Source organism: Perognathus longimembris, chromosome 22 (genome assembly GCF_023159225.1).
Source record: "Perognathus longimembris pacificus isolate PPM17 chromosome 22, ASM2315922v1, whole genome shotgun sequence".
Taxonomy (NCBI): domain Eukaryota; kingdom Metazoa; phylum Chordata; class Mammalia; order Rodentia; family Heteromyidae; genus Perognathus; species Perognathus longimembris.
The window spans coordinates 35,148,317-35,170,197 of record NC_063182.1 but is presented as its reverse complement, the minus strand read 5'-3'; the positions used below and the strand labels follow the sequence as shown (position 1 = coordinate 35,170,197).

The window sequence follows — 21,881 nt, the reverse complement described above, 5'->3', positions numbered from 1 at the left end:
GAGATCCTGTATTACATATTCCCCCAAAGATATAAAAATCTTCCAAGAGAAAATATCAAAACCTGTTGATTCCAAGGTGAGCAAAATAATCAAAATGGAAGCATTTTCTTTCAGACAAAGAAATGTGAAAACATTTGAGCACAAGTACAATAAAGACAAGGGAAGATAATTACACTGTTTTACAACACATTTTACAGCATTTTTATCTTAATCAATATTTGTAGGAAACATGGATGCTGAGTTCTCAAACAATGCACTTATAACCCCAAATTAAAATTTCAAAAAAGGAGGAGGTGGAGAGAAAGTGGTGAACTTACTGTGTGGTCAGCTGAACATCTGTGGAGATGAATGCAACAGAACCTAACCAAACAATTACAAGGCAGATCAAACTGAAGTGCATGGTGCCAGACACCAAAATAGCCATTTAAAAAAAAAATTGTCACTACCCAAAGCAAAGATATCCTCTCTTCATTTCCCTAATGATGCATTCTAAAAGGAACTTTAATAAGCAGAAATTTGCTGGTTCAAAGGAATTTCTGCCTCACCTATGAACAGCTGGTGGTGAGAACACACAATGAATGAAACATCAAGCGACAAGGGACATATCCACCTTGAACACCCCAGCAGTGGCAGAGCCACTGTTATTGCATCAGGTTTTTGTTTCTTCTGATCAGAATTTGCAGAGTGATTAAGCACACCCACTTAACCACAGAACACAGTGAGCTCCCATAGGAAGGAATACATTAAAGATGCAACAAGAATACTGATCTTATTCCTGGGATTTGCTTCTGGCAACCCTAATGCCTGCAGATGTCCACAAGAAGGAAGTGGCGGTTGTTGGTTCAGTTGTGTATCCCTCCCCTCCCCCAAGTGAGGGAGAAAACTTAATAGTTCATGTTTATTGCATGAAATTATCCCCTTGTAATATCTTTGTCAACACTGGTATTGTTTCCTTAATTATTAAAGGCAAAGGAGTTTATAAATGTAACATAACAGTAATCTTAGGAGCTGCATCATGGGTAAAAAATCCAGATGATAATCACTACACAGTAAAATAGTAATGGTTTAAATTTCTCTACAAAGACACTGGATGGACGAGAGGTAAACAGTAGCTTAAAGTAAGATAATACTAAACTTATTAAACCCAACCAAGGTATTTTCAATTGTACAGATCCAAAGAATGGTTTCTACACTAAAACTGAATATTCTAAAGGCTGCTAATGTTGCTGTGATTTTAAAATTAAGGAAACAACGATCTGACACAAATTCTATTAAAAGTACTGTAATGGCACATGGGCTGAGATCTATACTTCGAGGTTACCACATACAAAAGTTCAGAACTGACAGAGTGAACATATCCTGTATAAGATCCATCAGGATGAGCTACATGAACATGGATTTCAAAACACAGTTTATTTTAAAGCATTATCTCTTCAGTATGGTTAACTACTGTGAAATGGAAACAGTATCTGGATTTTGCACGTGACAAAACCCTTGTTTCAAGTTGCAGTTTCCCTGGCAGCAGCATATTTTAATTAAACAATATTTTTCTTCCTTGTTTTGTTTTCTGACATCTCAGTACATTCAAATAGTCAAAATGTTTAGAGTAATACCACCACAGATTTAATGAAACAGATCAGAATGTGGCCAGCATTGTCAGGCAAAAATTATCTAAATGTATGTGTCATAGAAAGTACCCATTCCCCAACCCTAACCTCCCCAAGACCTCCCGCATTCCCAAACAGTAATATGGACACAAAAAGATTTAACAAGACTTATAAAAAAATAAGGCACATTTATTTTGATATGGTAATTTTTAAAATAGAAAACCCCATCTCCGAACACCTGTATTCAAATCAGCTGTGTAAAAAGACACCTCGCGGTACCTAACGTAGGAGCAGGGTGCCTATGGAATCGCTTCTTCTATTTTAGTGACAATGGAATAAATTGCACCTATCCCACATTGTCAAGTAATGAAAAATAGGCTTCTTCTTCTTTTTTTTCCCCCCCCTACTGTTGAAGTTGAATGGTTCAAAATTAGTTATCCTGGAAATACAAAGGGTAGGCAAAGAAAGGTCAAGATGATCACTAGGAAGGGGAAGAAAAATCAACTATGTTCATCAGGAAGATACGGATTGCACTTTTCCACACATTTCAACACTTGAGAATTTTCTGACTTGCATCAATGACTGCAACCCTTTTGGCCATTAGCAATTACCCACCAACCTTTTATTCCATTTTGGTCAAATGAGTAATTTTATACACCTAACAAATACTTAGAAGGATCTCTTTACAACCTCCAACGCAAACATAATTAGTTAGCATTGAACCTGAGATAGTCTGTTGGGAGGTTGTCTCTGAACATTTCCTCACTCGCTGCATTAGTTCCTGGCCAAAGGGGTAGTTCTTGGGATGGACTGTTTAAAAAAAAAGGAAAAGAAAAGAAAAAGCAACGTGGTAGAGAGCATGGCTTTTTTCTTTTCTTACGGCATTGGATTAAAAAAAAGAAATCACAGAATTCTTGTTCTCACAGTAACCAGAAGCTGTAATAATGTGCTTCTCTATTGCACATCAAATCAAGAAAGGTATAAAAAGCCAATGCTTGTCGATTCAAATTCAAAATTCAGGTTCACCTCAACCGGATTCGGAATGTGCTGATTTCCATGGGGTTCAAGTTGATCTCGCTTATATTTTGGGCTTCTGGAGGTGAATACATCAAGGATAATGATGAAGGAGTCAGACTTTCAATGGTAAACTTGTTAAAAAGTTTCTGTACCAACACCTAAAAGGAAAGGAGAGATATTTGTATATTGCTATAAATCCTGAAGAAAAATTACAAGACATCCATATAGAGAATATTAAACAGTATGTGAAAGAATATGTATGGCATGTTGAAGGTCACTTTGAAGGATAATTGAAGGAGAGGGTTAAATACACGCACAGACACGCTTGCACACACAGGTGATTCCTGGAAGGAAACCTAGTAAATTGGCGATGGCCATAAGCAATGTGTTCTGCATAACTTTCGGTATTGCTGAAGAATTTTTATCCTGCACAGGGACCACTTTTTCAATAAAAAAAAAGAGGACAGCTATAAGAAAACAAGCCCTCACCGTCCCTGAAGACTTCAAAGATTTTTTAGATTCTTTCAATCATTACATATCTTTTCTAATGGCGTGGTTGGTTCTCAGCCTCCCTCGCCCCACCCCTCCCCGCATTGCTACCGAATAAAAGCTACGCACAGGCACATTTCTACAAAGGTTTGTGATATTAGTCTCATTCCATAATAAAGATCACTGGGAAAACACAAACCCTTCCAGGTCATTTTAATACATTCCACTCCCTCCTTCCCCGTGGACTGAAATGCGTTAGTGTGAGAACGCTCAGAGCCAAGGATAGCAGATCATCAACCATAAGGAAGGCCGAATTCAAATCTCTCTCTCTCTCTCTCTCTCTCTCTCTGTCTCTCTGTCTGTCTCTCTCTCTCTCTCTCTCTTCTGGTACCAACTATGTGGAAAAACTATAGAGAATGACTCTATCCAGTAGACTTGTGCCTACTACCGGGTTTTCTCTTCTCGTCAGCCCTTTCCCATATGCAGCTGGAGCACAGGTGTGGAGTCGCTTGCGTGTGGCCTGGGGGCTGGAGCTGGTGGAGAGCCAGGCCAGGGGTCGCATGAGGGGTGGGACCTGCCTACGTGATGAACCGGCCTGGCTGCGTCCGCTAGTTGCAGCATGCTCAGAGAGCGGCAGGAAACGGCAGGGTCTTTTCCTTCCAAGTGAAGGCTGAGGAGACTGCCCACAAGACCAACTTGAAGAGAAATCCCAGCCAGGCAGTCGGCCAGCAATGTTCAGTCTCAATGCTCAGCTTGGCCTCAAGAGTGTTGACTCATGCAAATGTGGATTAATCAGAAGATCCGGACATACATTTATTTCCCCAAAGGAAACAATAGACTGAAGCTCTGTACAGCTGGCTCTGGGGCTGTACTCCCTGATTTCGCTGACCATAGTCGGTGTTGGTATCACCACGTCCTCAGGGCGATCTGTGCCGGTCAGCTTCCGTTATTCTAGGACATTTCCTAGCTGAACTGCGATGGTGTGTGAGAACAGGTGATGGAGAGAGTGAAATGGTAAGGGGAAGGGATGCTTCGTGGTCTAGAAATGGAAAGCTCAGAGGCGATGAGCACTGCCTTTAAACGGGGCTGAAGGTAAGTTTCTCTCTCTCTCTTCCTCCCTCCCTCCCTCCCTCCTTCCCCTTTTCTTCCTTCTCTCTTTCCTTCCTCCATTTCTTTCTCTTTTTTCTTTTCTTTCCTTCTTTTCCTCCCCGCCCCTTCCCTCCCTCCCTCCCTCCCTCTACTCCCTTCCTTCCTTCTCTCTTGTGTGTACTAGTACTGGGGCTAGAACTCAGGGGCCGCGAGTTGTCCCCTAACAGTTTTGCTCAAGGCTGATGCTCTACCACTTGAGCCGCACTCCACTTCTGTGACTTCGCTGGTGAACTGGAGACAAGCGTCTCACCAACTTGACTGCTCGGGCGGGCTTTAAACCCTAATCCTCAGATCTCAGCCTTTAGAGTAATGAGGAGTACAGGCATGAGCCACCGGCGCCTAGCCCGAATGCTTTCTTAAGCTGGGGAGACTCAGGCTAACTTGCAGACTGAGAGAAAGGCGGGAAGAGGCAATGAGAGAGTATCCTGCTCTCAGGACAGAAGGTCAAGATTTCAAAGCACACCAACGTGATCAGCAAAAGCAACCCTTCCACTTACCTTTCCCTGAGTAGTTGGACAAAACAGCCCTGTGCCTCTGGTGACAAAGCGGCAATCGAAGCCTTTCCTGTGGAGGATCAAGGCCGCTTCGTCCGAGTAGCCACTGCCCACCTGCGAATGACAAACCACATCCATATGCCTCAGGACGGAAGAGCAAGTGCTCACAGAGACCACACAGCCCTGCTGCGACGACAGCGCCCCCAAACCATGACTACTCAGCAACGGAAGGAGGAAAATGTATTTTTTGTCCAGGCTCTTCATTCACTGTGCCGTTTCACCCACTTGGCTAGGGGAAGTCAGTTCATGCCTTGGTTTCACCCACTGTCCTGGAGACACAGCTCTAAGTTTCCCATTTTACATACTGTTTTATCAAAGTATCTTCAAGCAAGATTATTTCATTTTCTTTCTTCTTTTTTAATGTATACATCTGTTACGTAAAATGCACCTGATCTTCGTCCTTCACTGGCCATTGAATGATATATGCTTCATCTCTTAGAAATGAATTGTACATCCTGGTGAGGTACTAATTTCTATTAACTGCATGAACATTCTTAATCTTGAGTGTATCGGTTCATTATTTTTATACAAGAGGCATTTAACTTGAAATAGTTATACTTATCCCTGGCAAGACCACCCTATGTTTGTTAACTTGATGTATCATTTAAATTCATATTACAGAAACTGTTCTTCCTGGGCAGATAAAACATGAAAAATAATAAACATAACCAGACTGTGATAGAGATAAGTACGCATTTTCCGCAACTTTTTTTTTTTTTTGCCAGTCCTGGGCCTTGAACTCAGGGCCTGAGCACTGTCCCTGGCTTCCTTTTGCTCAAGGCTAGCACTCTGCCACTTGAGCCACAGCGCCCCTTCTGGCCGTTTTCTATATATGTGGTGCTGGGGAATCGAACCTAGGGCTTCAGGTATGCGAGGCAAGCACTCTTGCCACTGGGCCATGTTCTCAGCCCCACTCAGCAACATTTTTTATATCCATTTAAATAATGATGCCACAATTGATTCAATTTATTATTTTGAGTTAGGACTGCTTTACTAAATTTCATTTCCTAAGGTAAGATATGCTTATGCTACTAAGCAATATTAATTAAAAATTCTTGGTACTTTAAGAAATGTAAAATTATTTAAAGGGAAGGTGCGTTTTGTCGGCACTAACATGAGGATAAACGTGATCTCTCTCTCCCTCCTTTGGCCGCAGACACAAGCGTGCTCACGCTCTTGACCATCCACACTGGGGACTAGACTTTGGGAGGTGCTATCGACATCTTTTACGAGTCGTTGCCAGCATGTCCACCCCTGATTTGATTTTAACTTTCTTGAACAGTTTAAAGCTGTCTGCACCTCAAAATTCTTGGCTGGAATAACCTGTGTTGGGAGGCATTTTGCAGTAATGTTGTTACAGATTTTGCTCAAGGGGAGAGAAATATCTTTTAAGGAACGAAAATAGCTTTTAAGTCATCATTGGACGTGATGCACATAGCAAGTTTAAAATCATACGACAAAGATGCCTAATGACATTTCAACAAATTTCACCCTGCCCACACAGATAACAGAAGAAAAAACACATAAGGAAACTGCATTTATTACATACAGAAGATCCCTAAAAGTTCCACACAGAAAGCTCAAACTTGAGCCTGTTGGGAAGCTTGGGAATGGCTGTTTTTTTTCTTTCTAAGTACCAGTTTCTTTGTCTACGAAACAGAGCAAATACTTCTCTACTACTTTCTGTATGCATTCATTGTATTAATCCACTGGGAGCTATCTGTGGAGGCCTTATACACAGCCGGGTAGAGCAGAGTATGTGAGGGGAGAAGCCATGGACACCAGTGGATCAGAGCCGATGCTGAGAGTTAGCCTGACTAAAATCTGGCTCCTTATTCTGCAACGTACTAGCTGTCAATTTCAGCAAAACCAGTTTTGTTTTTCTTTCTGCAAAGTGCAAATGGAATGAAATGAAAGGGCCATAGAAACAGATGTGTTCTTTTGTCTGGCTTATTAAGAATGCCCTTAGTATGTTAGCAATTAGCATTTCTATCGGCGTGATCTAGTAAGCACTATAGCCAATTATTTCCTAAGTGTTATAAATTAAACTTTTCCCCCCCTTTTGGTCAGTACTGGAGTTGTAACTCAGGGCCTTGTGCAGGTAGGCAGTTGCTCTACTTAAGCCATGCTACCAGCTTTTTGTGCCTTTAGTTAATTTTGGGGTAGTCTTCCATGTTTTTGCCCAAGGCTGGCCTTAGAAAACGAGACCTTTCTAGGTATGTCTCCCGTATGCATTACAGACATGTATTACCGTGTCTGCCTGATTGGATGAGATAGGGTCCAGACACTTGTAACTTGTAGTTCGTTTTTTTTTTTTTTTGGGGGGGGGGGGTTGGGAGGGAATGTGGACTGACCTAGAATTTTGATACCTACTTTCCAACTAGGTGGGTCATTTAATTTCCTATTCACAAGCTTCCTCTATTTGGCATTGTAGATTTACAGATTTAGATAGGCTCTTATTTAACACAATTTCAGAAGCCCTTGCTACCTAAAGTACTTGGCCATTTTTATTCACTGGATCATCCTTAAAATTCATTCGATAGCAGGCATTGCTAAAACTTCTGCAATATAAATGATCATGGTGGAATTATTAAGGCATTAAGTACATGATAGGAAAAAAAAGTTGGGAGTAAAACACCTTTGGAATTGTACCTTAGCGTTCTACAAAAAAGAAGAAAATCAACAATACAGAAAGTAGAGAAAAAATCATAAAAGTTAATTTTCATTGATAGAAAAAGTGGTACTTTCTCCATGGCTAAATTATATCACTTTTGTAAGGACTAACTGAAATAGCAATCATCTGCCTGAGTTCTTTTAAAAATCAAATATTCATGAAAGTATCAGTTTTCAAGCAAAAATACCTGCAGCAAAGTAGCCGTTTTTTCAGTTTTAGAGTCTGTCTAGACAATTTTATTTCCAAGAAAACTGTTTTTCAAAGTAGGGAAACTGTGAATTCAACTTGAATATGCATGCAAGAAAACAGATACCTTCAAGTGGCCTCACTATAGGCTCTGGAGAGCAAATAGATCTTGAAAGACATCTATGTCCATTCACTAACACATTAATATTATCTGGACCTCAGAAAAGGAGGGGAGGTACGGGGGAAAAAAGGGGAAAAGAAAAGATGACATCTGCTAAGCACTAAGCTGGAGAAGTATCCTCATAAATCAGATGGGGCCACACCAACGGTGAGTCACAGAAGTGAGGACGAAGGGTTCAGTAGTCTCAGGGAGAATCTACTACAAAAGTTGTGGTTGTGTGTGTATGTGCACACACACAAGATTTGAATTCAGGGCCTGGGCACCATCCCTTAGCTGATTTGCTCAAGGCTGGCACTCTACCATGTGAGCCACAGCTCTGCTTCTGGATTCTTGCTGGTTAAGGTTAGAGATAGGAGCCTCACAGACTTCCTGCCTGAGCAGGCTTCCAACTGATTCTTAGATCTGTTACCATTCTCAATAGCTTGGGCTGCAGGCATGAGACAATGACACCCGACCAACTCATGGGATTTAATTTGATGTGAAAAAGCAAAATGCTTAAAGGAGGCCATGCTTCTGGTTTATGGCTAGGAAAATGAAGTATTTCTGTCAGATGCTAGTGGCTTCATGGGTGTAATTCTAGGTGCTCAAGGGGATGGCAGTTTGAAATGAGCCTGGGTAGAAAGGTCCTTGAGATTTTGTCTCCCAAATACCAACGAAGAGCAGGACTGGAGATATGGCTCAAGTGTTAAGAGCACCAGCTGAGCAAGCAAACTGATAAAGTACAGGGCCCTCAGTTCAAACCCCAGTCCTGCCCCTTCAATAAAGGAGGGCAGTACTTGGCCAAAGATCTCAGTGAAGAAAAAAACCATGGCATCAAAGTATCTCATGTATCTATTGATTCCGAAAGGAAGATTTGGAGACGATCCTTTATATCCATCTGCCTCTGAAAGCCCATTCTGAAAATTCCATTGTCATATGAGGATCTCTCCTGAGGGATTGGGTGGGGTGGGAGACTGGCCCCATTCTTCTCTTACTCCAAAATAAACGTGACTTGCACATTAATATCACGAGGACCACAAATAGGTAACCTGTTGTAAACTGTAGCAAATCTACTGTTTTTCTGGAGAAGAGCGGAGCCTTACTTCTGACTACCTTTTCCCAGTGTAGGGTCAACCCCCCACCCCTCCCTCCTGAGACTTCTAACTGGCACGTCCCTGATTAAGGGGCTGCTGAACGCATAGTGAGGAAATGTCTCTGGGCCGCCCCGATTCCTTGGAAATGCTGCCAGCGCTTATCGTTAGTGCATTCTGGCAACTGGAAAGGTCAGGAAGCCACACTTTGTTAGGAGCGGAGGCAGGAAAGAACCAGGAGGAACTCATTTTTGAAGGTGCTCATTAAATGCCTAATCATAGCTATCCCCGTTCTGATCATCCAGACAAGATGACAGAAAGCAAAGGAAGGTGAGGAGTTGTTCTCAGCTACTTACAACAAAGGAACGATTCCCCTTAATTTTCACCTTTCCAGAAGCTGGGGAGGATCAATAAAGCACTAATCAATTCTTACAACAAAGGCAAAACAAAGTAAAAACCTGAAATTGCCATTGATAAGAAGAGAAAGTATGGCATAAACAAGTAGAGAGGAGAACTTTTATTTGAAATGTGGTACAGATGATGAAATGATTGGTTTTTCTATCCATAAATTGTCAGCCGCAAATCAAAAGAAATCTCACAGGCAGAGATCAAAGCATGTACGTGTAAATTAAACAAAAATATCACATGATAAAATCAGTGGACGTAATCTGGAAAAAAAAAGTTGAAGTACGCACTATTTTTTGAAAACATAAGGAAGAAAAGTGCCAGAGTCAGGTTCTCAACTCTATTCCAGGCTGCCTGAAGGTCCCGCCCCCACAACTTCCACTTGGGATCTCTCTTTCCACGGGATTTCCCCAGCATCCTTTCTGCCAAAGCTCTCTCTCAAATTTCTGAGATCATGGCCTTCCTATTCAGTGTAGTTGGGTGGCGTTTCTTTCTGTTCCCTAGCTTCAATCCTTTATAGAAATTCCTTTTAGTATCAAACCTCTTGGTAGTATAAAGAAAAGGGAGCGGTGCAGAGAAGACAATTCGAGAGGAGGGAGGACCCCCAGCACCGAGGATGAGGAGGCTAGCAGTCAAATTCCTGACAGCACAAGGGGCTGGGCCACACAGCAAGCTGCGAACAGACCTTCAGAGCTGTCCACTGCGAACAGACCTTCAGAGTGTCCACTGTGAACAGACCTTCAGAGCTGTCCACTGCCTCCTCCGCCTGATTACAAACCATCCCCCCCAAACCGACAGGCGCTCACAGAAAAATGTAAATTCAGCTACTAAAAGAGGAAAAATCCTGACAAACTAGATCTGAGAAACAGGTTTAAGAACTCTAAGAAGCCTAATAATACTGATTCCGCAGAGAGTGCACAGATTGGGAAGACCTACTAGGTGGCTTAATTTTGGTCATTTTAATCTCTAATCCTTAGTTCATAATTTCGAAAATGGAGATAAATAAGCAAATTCTGAAATCAAATGGAAAGTTTTTAGGGGGAATTAATTATAAGTTTGAGGTCCTCACACCTACAGGACAATAATCACATCTTTCTCACTGTGCCTAAATTCATAGTCCTTTTACACACAAGGAATTAGGAAGACTAAGTGAGGTTTAGAACTCAGGCAACTTGAGACATTGGACTGAGGGATAGGCCAATGCGACCTTTCTCCTAACGGAAGGGATAGGCAAGAAGAGACATGCGCCCTTGTCATGCCAAGTCCCGAATCTGCCACAGTGTGTAGGAAAGATGTATAATTGGATAGAGGCCACACAGGCCTCAGACTGTGGTGGAAATGGACTTAATTTTGAGTCCTTCAAGACAAAACACGAATTACCACCTCTAAATAAATACCGAAGGCAATCACTAGCACAAAAAACCAGGAACATGATTAAGTTTAAGCTTACAGTTTAACTTCTGAATTTATTCTCTGAGTCATTTTGGTCTTCTTTTAGAATAACTGTAGAATTATATATTCATTTTTTTCTCTCCCTCCCACCGTGCCCCTCCCCTCTCCCTGGTTTTGGGGTTTGAACTCAAGACCTTACACTTGCCAGGTAGGTGTTCTATCACTGAGCCACAAATCAAGCCCACACTGGTAATCTTTTAAGTAACATCTTTCTTTGAATCACTACCTACTTCTCCTTTAATGAATAATTATCTTTCTTTTCTCAAAGGTAAGGGGACAAAAGAAGTCATTTTGAAGGACCAATGCTATCCTGTATTGTGAGTAGGCTTTTGTAACCATTTCAAATACAAGTATGTGCCCCAAGTCAAAAGCTAGTGCAGGAACTGGCAACAGCTAATACGCTAACACAAACCAACTGCAAATACTTAGTTTTGATTATGTGTCAGCATAGCACTGATAGCCATTCATATTTCAATCTTTCTTCTTCCTAGTAAGACTCCCAAGGTTAAGTTGCTCTGTTACAAATTTCCATCTGCACCCAATGGCCTATATGGTAAGCATCAACAGGATACCAACATATATTGACAACATTTCTGCCTTTATAGGAATTTCCCAGTAAGATTTCTTCTCTTCCTTACAAAAGACCTGACACCGGGATACCTGGTACAGTCGGATTTGACAAACAGTAGCTGAGCTGACCAGTCAGCAGGCAGTGAAGGTGGATGACGTGTTCACGTGTGCAAAGGTGACAGGTGTGGCAGGAAGCCAGGAGGCTGCAGGGAGTGGAGCCTGAAGGTTGCAGGGTATAAGCTTACTTTGGTAGGCAATGGGATTGTTAATAAGGAAAGAAATGACATTGAACTTATGGGACGAGAAACCATAGCAGGAAGAATGTAAGGAAGTTGCCATTAAACACAAGTGACTTGGAAAATGAACGTCATTCTTGGGTTATATAGAGAGAGTTGTGCCCTACACTCACTGACTCTAGTGGGTTTGTGCTGCTCCCAGAAAACAAACCAATTTCCAACAGTAAGAGCAGGAGTCCTTGCAAGTGAGGCTACGAGACAGTGAGCATCCGCCCCCCAAGGTTGTCCTGAAGCACCCATGCCTCAGGTAACCTTCCGACTTCCAAATGGGCATGCATGGAAACTAAGGCAGCCTAACAATTACATTCCATCCCTAACAAGTCCTCCCATACTCTTCTCCAACGAGAATTCTCCTATGCACTTGGTTTCTCACTACAAAGGTTTGACTTGATTTTGTAGGAAAAAAAAAAAAAGAGAACCAAAAAATTAAAAACTTCTCCTGTAGAAATAATGAAGTATCATGTTTCGCGATTCTCTAACTCCTGACTAAGGGGGGAGAGTCACGGCCTCGGCTTCTGTCTTTGTTTTATTTGGTTTTGGGTTGATACCAGGGCTATAAGCTAGGGTCTTCGACCTTCACGTGGCTCTTTTTTGCTCACGGCTGGTGCTCTACCATCTGAGCCACAACTCCACATATAGCTTTTGGGTGGTTAAATGGAGAGAAGAGTCACACAGCTTTCCTGTCTAGGCCTGCTTTGCTAGCTACTCAAGAGTTTCGATTCAGATCTTAGCCTCCTGAGGAGTTAGGATTACAGGTGTAAAATCAGCTTCTCAATTCATAATGAACATTCATCTCCTGAACAAGGGAGCAGGAAATGTTTCCCTCTCTCCCTTCTTTAAGCTGTTATAATAAAATAAACGCTTGCTAAAACAAAGGCAAACCAAACAAAAAACAAGGCAAAGGTGCTGTCTCTGATGTTTTTACCACATAGAATGTTTCTGATGGCAGATAAATTAGTACGGGGCTATCTATGCACTGAAATGCAGAGTAACTATCACCGAAAGGCACTGTGATTTTGGATAAAAAGCCCTCCGTCATTGCTAGGGTCACAGCAAAGCTTTCAGTGTTTTCCATTCCTCTCTTTAACCCTTATACACAGCACACTCTAAGAAGTGACTCTTTGTACGTATACTTCAAGATGTACCTTTGACTGTATTGTCCGCAGATTAACCAGGTGGATGTCACAAGGCAATGATGACAACAACAGACGGAACTCACTCAGCAGCTCGAAAGCGGGTGAAGAGAACTTCTCTTTGACTACCAGGGGAAAGACGGGATGGTTCAGGAACAAGGAGGTGATGTGGCTAAGGAGGGAAGGGTAGCTGACTGGGTTTTTGTCTTCTTCCTATAAAGCCAAAAAAAAAAAGTGTGGTAAGTAGATAATTTGCTAAATCACTGCCAATTGGTTCAGTCTATTTTATTCTAAAAACAGGAACATGATTTCATATGCTTTTGGGTAGTTATCACACACTTACACAATGCATTATTATACAATATAATCTTAAAGTATTTTAGTCATTGCTATGGTCCAAACGGATGGGTACACTTCTGGATGCGCAAACATCAAACAAGTCTACACCAGAGTTAGGGGTATACGTGTCCTTGATGACATAATAAATTAATTACATCAGTGCGCATACACAACCATACCCAATCATGCCTAAGGAGTAAAAACAGACATATGGAGAACTAAGAAGAGAACATAACTTATGTAGAAATATTCTTTGATCACCAGCTACATTTGAAGTGAATTTAATTTTTCTTTAATGACTACTTCACGGATATCTCCCGATTCGCTTTTTTGTAATATACGACTCGAAAGCTTGGCTACTTAGCTGTGTGAAAAGAGAGGATTTTAAAAAGATATAGAGCTTAAAATTCAGAATGTCAGATTAACAGAAGCGTGCTAGGAAAAAACAACTAGCATCATGCCAGCGGCTAACAGTAGATGTCATTACAATTCAGACCATGGAGAGAGAGAAAAAAAAGTTAAAGGCGGCAAAGGGACACTGTAATATTAAGATACTGACAAAAAAAGATTAGGTCTGGAAGAGTTCTATGAAAATGTATGCATTCTTTTAAAAAAGAAAAAAAATGAAGAATACAAAATAATATTCTCCAACAATACTGTCACTGAATGCAACTTGTAGAATAATGTGAATAGCAAAGGGAACATTTTCAACAAGACACTTAACTGTGCTCACAGATCAAAGGACTTCTTGATGTAGGTCAGGAATGCTGACAAAACTACTTCTGAGTAATAAAAGATAAAATATTGTAACAGAAGGGAAAACACCTGCCTTCCCAGATTTGAGGGACATTAAGTCCATTCTAGGTCAAGACACATTCAGAAAAAACTCTCAAGTTTTGTTCTTTGTTCTTAGAGAAATTCCTGGACACTTCGGTGAATAGGGGAGACACTTCTTTTTTTTTTTTTTTTTGGCCAGTCTTAGGCCATGAACTCAGGGCCTGAGCACTGTCCCTGGCTTCTTTTTTGCTCAAGGCTAGCACTCTGCCACTTGAGTCACAGTGCCACTTCTGGCCGTTTTCCATATATGTGGTGCTGAGGAATCGAACCCAGGGCCTCATGTACACGAGGCAAGCACTCTTGCCACTAGGCCATATTCCCAGCCTGAGGAGACACTTCTTGACTTACCATCAATACCTCAGAAAGCAATCGTGTACACATATACTAACCCTCCCAACAAGATCAGTTCTCTGACTGAATTCAGCTAGCCCTTTCTTGGATCACCAGACAACCGGATGACCCTGGAGCCTTTATAAAACATAGATTCTTGGGCCTCCCCCAGATCTACAGAATCAGGGTCTCCAGGGTGAGTCCCTGGGAATGTAAAACTTTAAAAAGAAACAATGTCATGAATGTAAATTCTTTGAGAATTAGAGAAGTGAAAATTGATTGCACGCTGCAAGACAAGACAGGAGTTTATGTAAGAATTTCATTTCAGCACCAGTCAGAGCACAATTAACAAGTAAAATGGTGAAGCCTGGCTGGGCTGACAGACCAAGTCTCACTTAAGGTTCCCATTCAAACATGTTCATAGACTGCAACAAGGGGTTCCCCAAGATACTGAACTGCTGAATATTTGATTAACTGGATAGCCAGGTAACCTTCTAAGTCTCAGGATAAACCTAGAATAGATAAAAGCGGGTTTGTTATATACACAATGTTATGTGTTCATTTATGCTTTCAATGGGTTTATGTGCCTTTAGTTACTGATATTGGTTCTATAAATAGTATTTGGTTTCTAGTTTCAGAGTGTGTGAGTCTTGGCAGCTTATTCGACATTAAAGAGTTTCTAGCTCATTCTGATCCAAACTATGAAGAGTTGAGATCTTTCTTATAGGAATCAGAATTAATTCCAGGCTACTTGGTTCTTTTTATTAAGCTGACTTGAGCTAATGATCATTAACATCAGAGGCTTTTTCATCTAATTAAAACTTGTTAAATTATGTAAGACAGTGAGAGGCCTTTTCTAGTTATTTTTGTTTACTCAGTTTGATCTGACACATTTATATGGCTGACCTTTGAGTGCCATTACTTTTCAGAGCCTTATATAAACATTTGAGTTTTTAATCTCAACTTTTTCTTTCTTTCTTTGGTTGGTCCTGGGCTTTGACTCAGGGCCTGAGTGCTGTCCCTGAGCTTCTTTGCTCAAGGCTAGCTAGCACTCTACCACATTGAGCCACAGCGCCACTTCCAGTATTCTGGGGATTAATGGGAGATAAGAGTCTCATGGACTTTCCCCCCTGGGCTGGCTTCAAACTGCAATCCTCAGATCTCAGCCTCCTGAATAGCTAGGATTACAGGCATTACCCATGCACAGCTTCTTCCTGTTTCTTCTTATATGGAAAGAACCAGTATCCAGAGGTAAAAATGACATAGTAGTTATAACACATACTCGTAGGGTCTCTAAATCAATGCCTCCTTTCCCATACCAACCATCACTAGGAAAGGGGTAAGAAGTTAGTCAAAGAAATAAGTCTTGACGTGGTTGGTGCCAAACACTTCCCATTTCCTGTTTGTTTGTTTTTCCCTTATTGATCATGAATGTGCCTTAGTCAGTCCAAGACGGTTTCTATGAGGCTGACTGACGGCTTCCCATCAAAACCCCTTCCTTTCTAGGGAGCATTTCCTACTTCATGTCTCCTCATCAGTATCTTAGTCTGAGTAGGAGTTAAAAACACTTTTCTAGAAGCGGTAAATTGCATGATACATAACATTCCTTAATTGTCTTTTAAATTGATTTCACCAGAAATCAAAACATACAAGATATTGACTTTAAGAATTTATAGCTGAGTAAAGGAAAAGAAATCAATATGGGATTATTAAAACACTGGAACACATTTGAATTGGCTATTTTCCAGCGAGGTTGTTGGATACATGTCAAGGCGTACATCTCAAATGGCCCTCAAACTCGAGAGCCTCCTTTTTTGGCCTCCTAAATACTGAAATTGGAGGCATTTCGGGCTTTATCCAAGAAGTTTAAAATGGGAATCAATAAACTGTTTCACATCTAAGTGAAAGATTTATAGCTCTTAGATGAATTTTTTTATTGCCATAGTTAACATAAGTTTTTGCACATTAGTATCAATATAGAGAAAAAGCACATCTAAGCCAGAAATATTTCCAGGAGGATCAAGAGACAGTAGCTGTCAACACTCCGACAATGATGTTCCTATGCAGTTTTAGCTGTTAAAACTTAGCTATCTTGCCAATAATTGATTTAAACTGTAACACTCAAGAGACTCCTATGAATCTTGACATATAAAATGAATATTAGTTATTTATTTCCAAAAGAATTCTAAATACTGGAAGAATTCTTTAAATTAGCAGCTTCCATTTCATTCATTCAATTAGTGTTTTATTTATAGAATGCCCATACCAGCAATAGGTCCTGTGGGAAACCTGGAGATGCAATGGACAAGTTCCTGGAATCTAATAGGGAGAATACAATATGCATATGGTGATAAAGCAGTGTATGGAAATTGCAGTGCAGTAGCATGATGTTCTGTAATAGCTCATTCATCTAAACACTTGTATATCCATTCATGATACCTATGTATGATATCTGTCTGTCTGTCTCTATCTCATGATTATCTACCTATTTTTTCCTTGAAGCAGAAATTCATGGACCAAAGGGTGAGAACAGATAATGATCAAATAATCAAAAGTGCACAGGTTCCGTGGGAACACAGGGGGGATATAATGTGGTCATAACGAAGTTGATTATGTAAGCACTGATCTCAACTACTACTAGGTGTTCTCTAGTGGACAAGATAAAAGAGCACGCGTGAAAGCACTTTGAGAGAAAAGGAAATGGGAAGAACTTAGAATTGGAAAGAAAAAAAAAAGTCCAACAATAGAGCAGCGAGCCAAAATCAGGTGAGAGGAGAGGGCTTCGTGGAGATTAGGGCACAGACAGGAACCATACATACCAGGAGGGGCTCTCAGGCCACTGTAAAAATGCTGCCTTTTACAGTGAGTGACAATAATGGGAAGAGGTAATAAAGGCTAAGCTGAGAGTAACAGGGTAGCTGTGGTTTGTAATAACAACAACAATACAACCACTCACCCTGTTTAGTCAGGTGAACAAGCTTCTGGACACTAGTAAACAGAATAAAGTATGTATATGATGATTAAGAAACACACAGTAATTGTAATAGAGTAGGATGGTAGTTCTTCCTATAAAGTGGCAGATATGACAGAAAGATGAATGTGGGGTGTGTACACGCAGACTCAGGAAATACATGATGTCAGCTTAGGTCAGAAAGTCATAAATCAAGAAAACCATGGATGTGAAATGCGAAGAGACAGGCACTGGGGATTACTGTTATGAGAAAAGGATTGGGGGGGGGATATCCATCAGGAATGATTCAGAGATGGTACTGGCTAGGTGTTCTTGTCAGCAAGTGAGAGAACATCGGGGAAAAAAGGCCACACTTGTGTGGTTGAGGGAGTTCGTAAGCGTAATCTGGGATTACCTCAAACTTGAGGCACACTTACAAACACAAAAGAAAACATCAGAAAGGAGCTAGATAGATGGATTTGGAGGTCAGAGGTAAAATCAATTTAGGGATCTGTATTTGTGTTTCCATCAGAGAGTCTGAGGATTTTTCTACCTGGCTTGACTTCAAATTGCAATTCTCTGGATCTCAGCTTCCCGAGTAGTGAGGGTTACAAATGCGAGCAAGCCACCAGTACCTGGCTTCAAGCTTCTGAGTGACTTCTACAATCAAGCTGAATTCTCCAAAATAGGTGACTAAGCTCTACTTTGTAATTCTTACTTAGCCTAATGTTTTAAAAACTTATGCCTTTCAAAATCTGAACTGCTCCTTTGACATTTATCTTCATAATAAAAATTAAAAGACATAAATGCAGACCTAACACAATATTTACAATAGAAATTTTTAATGAATGTGGGTTCAATCAAAGACTTAACAGTATTATTAGAAATTGTGTGTGTGTGGTGTGTGTGTGTGGTGTGTGTGTGTGCACATACACGCATGCGAAGTTGTCATTTCAAATTCAGGTGACAAAGAACAACATCACCAGACCATGCTAGTTTTTTGTGGGTTTTTTTTGCCAGTCCTGGGCCTTGGACTCAGGGCCTGAGCACTGTCCCTGGCTTCCTTTTTGCTCAAGGCTAGCACTCTGCCACTTGAGCCACAGCGCCACTTCTGGCCATTTTCTGTATATGTGGTGCTGGGGAATCAAACCCAGGGCTTCAAGGATACGAGGCAAGCGCTCTTGCCACTAGGCCATATCCCCAGCCCCATGCTAGTTATTTTTTCCTACCATATTCACAGCGCTTCTTTTTTCCAGTAGTATTCGAAATAAGTTAGCTGTAATCTTGTTATCATGGACCCCTTGTCCAAGGCCACGGTTATCATCTTGCATGAGTCTTCGATCCATGAAGACTTCAATTTGACCTAACAAACAAACAACAACAAAACTGAGTAGGGTTATTTAATACATATATTCCCGGAGGAAAATTACAGAGGGAAGGTATGATATCTTCAACTAGGGAAGTAGATATGGATACCATGGCTTTTCTTTCTTTGATAATAGCTCAAAGCTGCCATGCTAAATTCATAAAACAGAATTACATTTTTACTTTTCTTTAGTAATGTTGGGTCATCTCTGCTGAGAAGTTTAAAAATGGAATAGGACAGATCAAAACTTAACAGAAACTTAAAAAAAAAAAAAAGGACCCTAACTTGCAGGGCAAATCAAGTTCTCTTGAGCTCTTAGCAGCAGCCCTTAGAATAAAAATGCTGATGAAGCAAATTAGGAAGTGCATACACACGGACTAACAAGACAAATAGAGCTAAGGGGTCTTGAACAAGACTTGTGAATGACATCCAGGCTACTTGACAGGTGGCAATTCTGAGGAAGTTGTAGAATCTGGAGACATTCCCTGACACGGCTAGCAGTAGTACCCCCATCGTCCAGCCAGTCCTCTGGCTTACACGGGTCATATTTAATTCCTTCATTTGCTACAAAATAGTTCCATATTTCCTCTGCTTTAAGTTCTAAGCTGCTCACTAGGTTCTATGAACTAGTAAAGTGAAGAAACTAAAACTGGAACCAATTATAGATATAGGCATTTAATATCATACTCAATGAAACTTGAAATTAAAAGCTATTTATAACTTAAAAATATATGTGTACCACTCCTACCTATTACTGTATTCATGATCACTCAGAAGGATCATTCAACAGAAATATTAAACCACCCCAGTAACTATTACTCTTGCAATCATACTAACTCATTTAACTTCCTTTCTTCTTGGTTTATTAGTAGAGTACTAGAATTCTTATAGTTACTATCCCACAGTTCAGATGACAACTGTGTATTCTCCCTAGCAATGAGTAGATAGATGTTCTCATGCCTATCTAGAGCTGATCATTTTAGATCTAAATTAGTTCATTAATCTCTAGGTAATTTCTAAGTTCTCTCCTATTTCTAAATGTTAGTTCATAAAACATGTGGCATTTAATGATTTGCTGGATTGTGATTCATTGTCTTTATTCAAAGACTAGGGGTATTTGAAAGTCTCTGGCAAAAGCGGAGGAGAAAGATGTTGAGAAGTTAAAGCCAGACTTAAAAATTAGTGATTCAAGAGTCAATAAGATGGTTTACATGTGTCTACAGAATGGTGGTTTTATGTAAGTGAACATCTACAGATGGGGAACTTGACTTAAAATTACAGAGTTCTGGATATTTCTTCAAAAACTGAAAAAACTTGGCAACACTGGGTTCCTATCTGCATTGGCAGAAATGAAAGAACACCAAGTAGTGAGCGGCTCTCCCCACATCGTGTAATATGCCCTCTAGTGGCCAAGCCTCAGCCGTCAGTGATATGAACTCACTTTTGGCTGGGAATATGGCCTAGTGGTAGAGTGCTTGCCTTGTACACATGAAGCCCCTGGGTTTGATTCCCCAGCACCACATATATAGAAAATGGCCAGAAGTGGTGCTGTGGCTCAAGTGGCAGAGTGCCAGCCTTGAGCAAAGAGAAGCCAGGGACAGTGCTCAGACCCTGAGTCCAAGGCCCAGGACTGGCAAAACAAAAACAAAACACAACAACAACAACAACAACAAAAAGAACTCATTTTTGGTCTCCTAAGTGTAGGTTCACATGATTTTGTTTAGTGGCCGTCACAAAACAAACTGGGAAGAAGCAACTGGTTTAGGTGTGGGGGAGTACAATGGATATAGATGCCTAGTGTACAAAGTGGCCTCGTGTAACAAAGACATCCATGAGGTTTCTGTACTCATCAACTGGCTGATCCTTAGATAGTTTTAGCCAACTCTGCAAATTAAAAAAACCACAATTGATAGGATACATGAACACCAATTCAAAGAATGTATTTTACAGAATAAAAGTCAAACAACAGACAGCTTCACGAAAGACGATTCTTGTTTACTGTCTACTTTCTCTTTCTCTGCCTTGTGTTCCCTTTGGAAGGCACTTGAGCATCTTTCGGCTGCTTTATGCCCACACCTGTATCACTTCTACCTGCTTTCTTCTTTCAGAAGCTAGAGGAGTAACAAAAGACTATGTCTGATAATTAATTCCTGGCATAGCGACAAAATACTCGAGTAAATCAGCTTATAGGAGGAAAGTGGCTCATAGTTGCAGCCCGTGGTCACTTGGCTCTTGTTTTCAGGTTGGTAGCAAGAGAGAAATATCACAGCCCAAGATCATCTAGGAGGAAAGCAGCTTGCGGCATGTCAACCAGAAAGCAGGGGGAAAGGAAGACACAAGGGACAAGGTATGTCTTTCTGGGAAATGCCTCCAGGACCCACTTCCTCCAGACAGGCTCTGTTTTCTAGCTCCCACCAGACTATCTCCACAATGCTATTAAATTATGAACCCATCAACACGTTAATCCACGGGTCGGATCTAACTACTCATCACCCAACTACTTAACAGTACCGCCAACTGTGGACAACGTCTTTGACGCATAAGCCTTTTGGGGAGCCATGTCGTATCTAAAGGAATGAAAGCTTGAATGACAACTTCATACCCTTGAAAACTTAGGCAAACTCACATTTTGAGTTTGGATTTTTACATTCAGTAAAATAGAGCTCTCTGGAAAATCAAACAAATACAACAAAAACAAGCCGTCAGAAGTAAACTCTTGCTGTGGTTTAGATATAAAATGTCTAACAAAGGCTTATGTGTTGAAGACTTGGTCCCAAGTCCGTGGCGTTACTGAGAGCTGACTGAATCACGATGCTGCTAACTGCATCCACGGATTACTCCATTGTTAAGTTCACAGCTGAACGGGTTATTGGGGACATACTTATAAAGGATCTACCCGTGCCCACACTCCTTCCCTTTCTCTCTTCCCCCCTCCCTCCCTCTTGCTCCTTTTTCTTCTGCTTACCAACTACCACCAGAAGAGTAGCTCTGCCTCACCATATGCTTCTTCTATGCCTATGGCCTAAAACCTTGGAAACCATCCGTAAGTTGTTTCATCCGTATATTTTTGTCACAACAAAAAAACCCAATAACACAGTTATCTTGAAAAGTAATTGTGACCTGGTGTCTTATGTCTTTTCTTAGCTAAAGACTGAAGCAATTCCTTTGGTCCTTAAAAGATACATAGATTTTAACTGGAATGGCTAATGAACACATTTGGCAAAATGAGGCTATTACATTTCAAAGGGAATTACACACTCATGGCTGAAACCGATA

The 21,881-nt window shown here is 40.9% G+C and overlaps 1 protein-coding gene across 1 annotated transcript in view; it reads right to left on the bottom strand.

The window, feature by feature from the left end:
* Positions 1-205: 205 nt before the first annotated feature.
* Man2a1 (mannosidase alpha class 2A member 1) overlaps positions 206-21,881 on the bottom strand; it is a 146,847-nt gene continuing 125,171 nt past the window's right edge. The window contains exons 19-22 of the mRNA XM_048331658.1: positions 18,469-18,602; positions 12,796-12,996; positions 4,760-4,870; positions 206-2,782 (exon numbers count right to left, since the gene is read on the bottom strand). Of these exons, the coding sequence (XP_048187615.1) occupies positions 2,630-2,782; positions 4,760-4,870; positions 12,796-12,996; positions 18,469-18,602 (599 nt within the window). The 3' untranslated portion in view covers positions 206-2,629. The remainder of the gene's footprint in view (positions 2,783-4,759; positions 4,871-12,795; positions 12,997-18,468; positions 18,603-21,881) is intronic.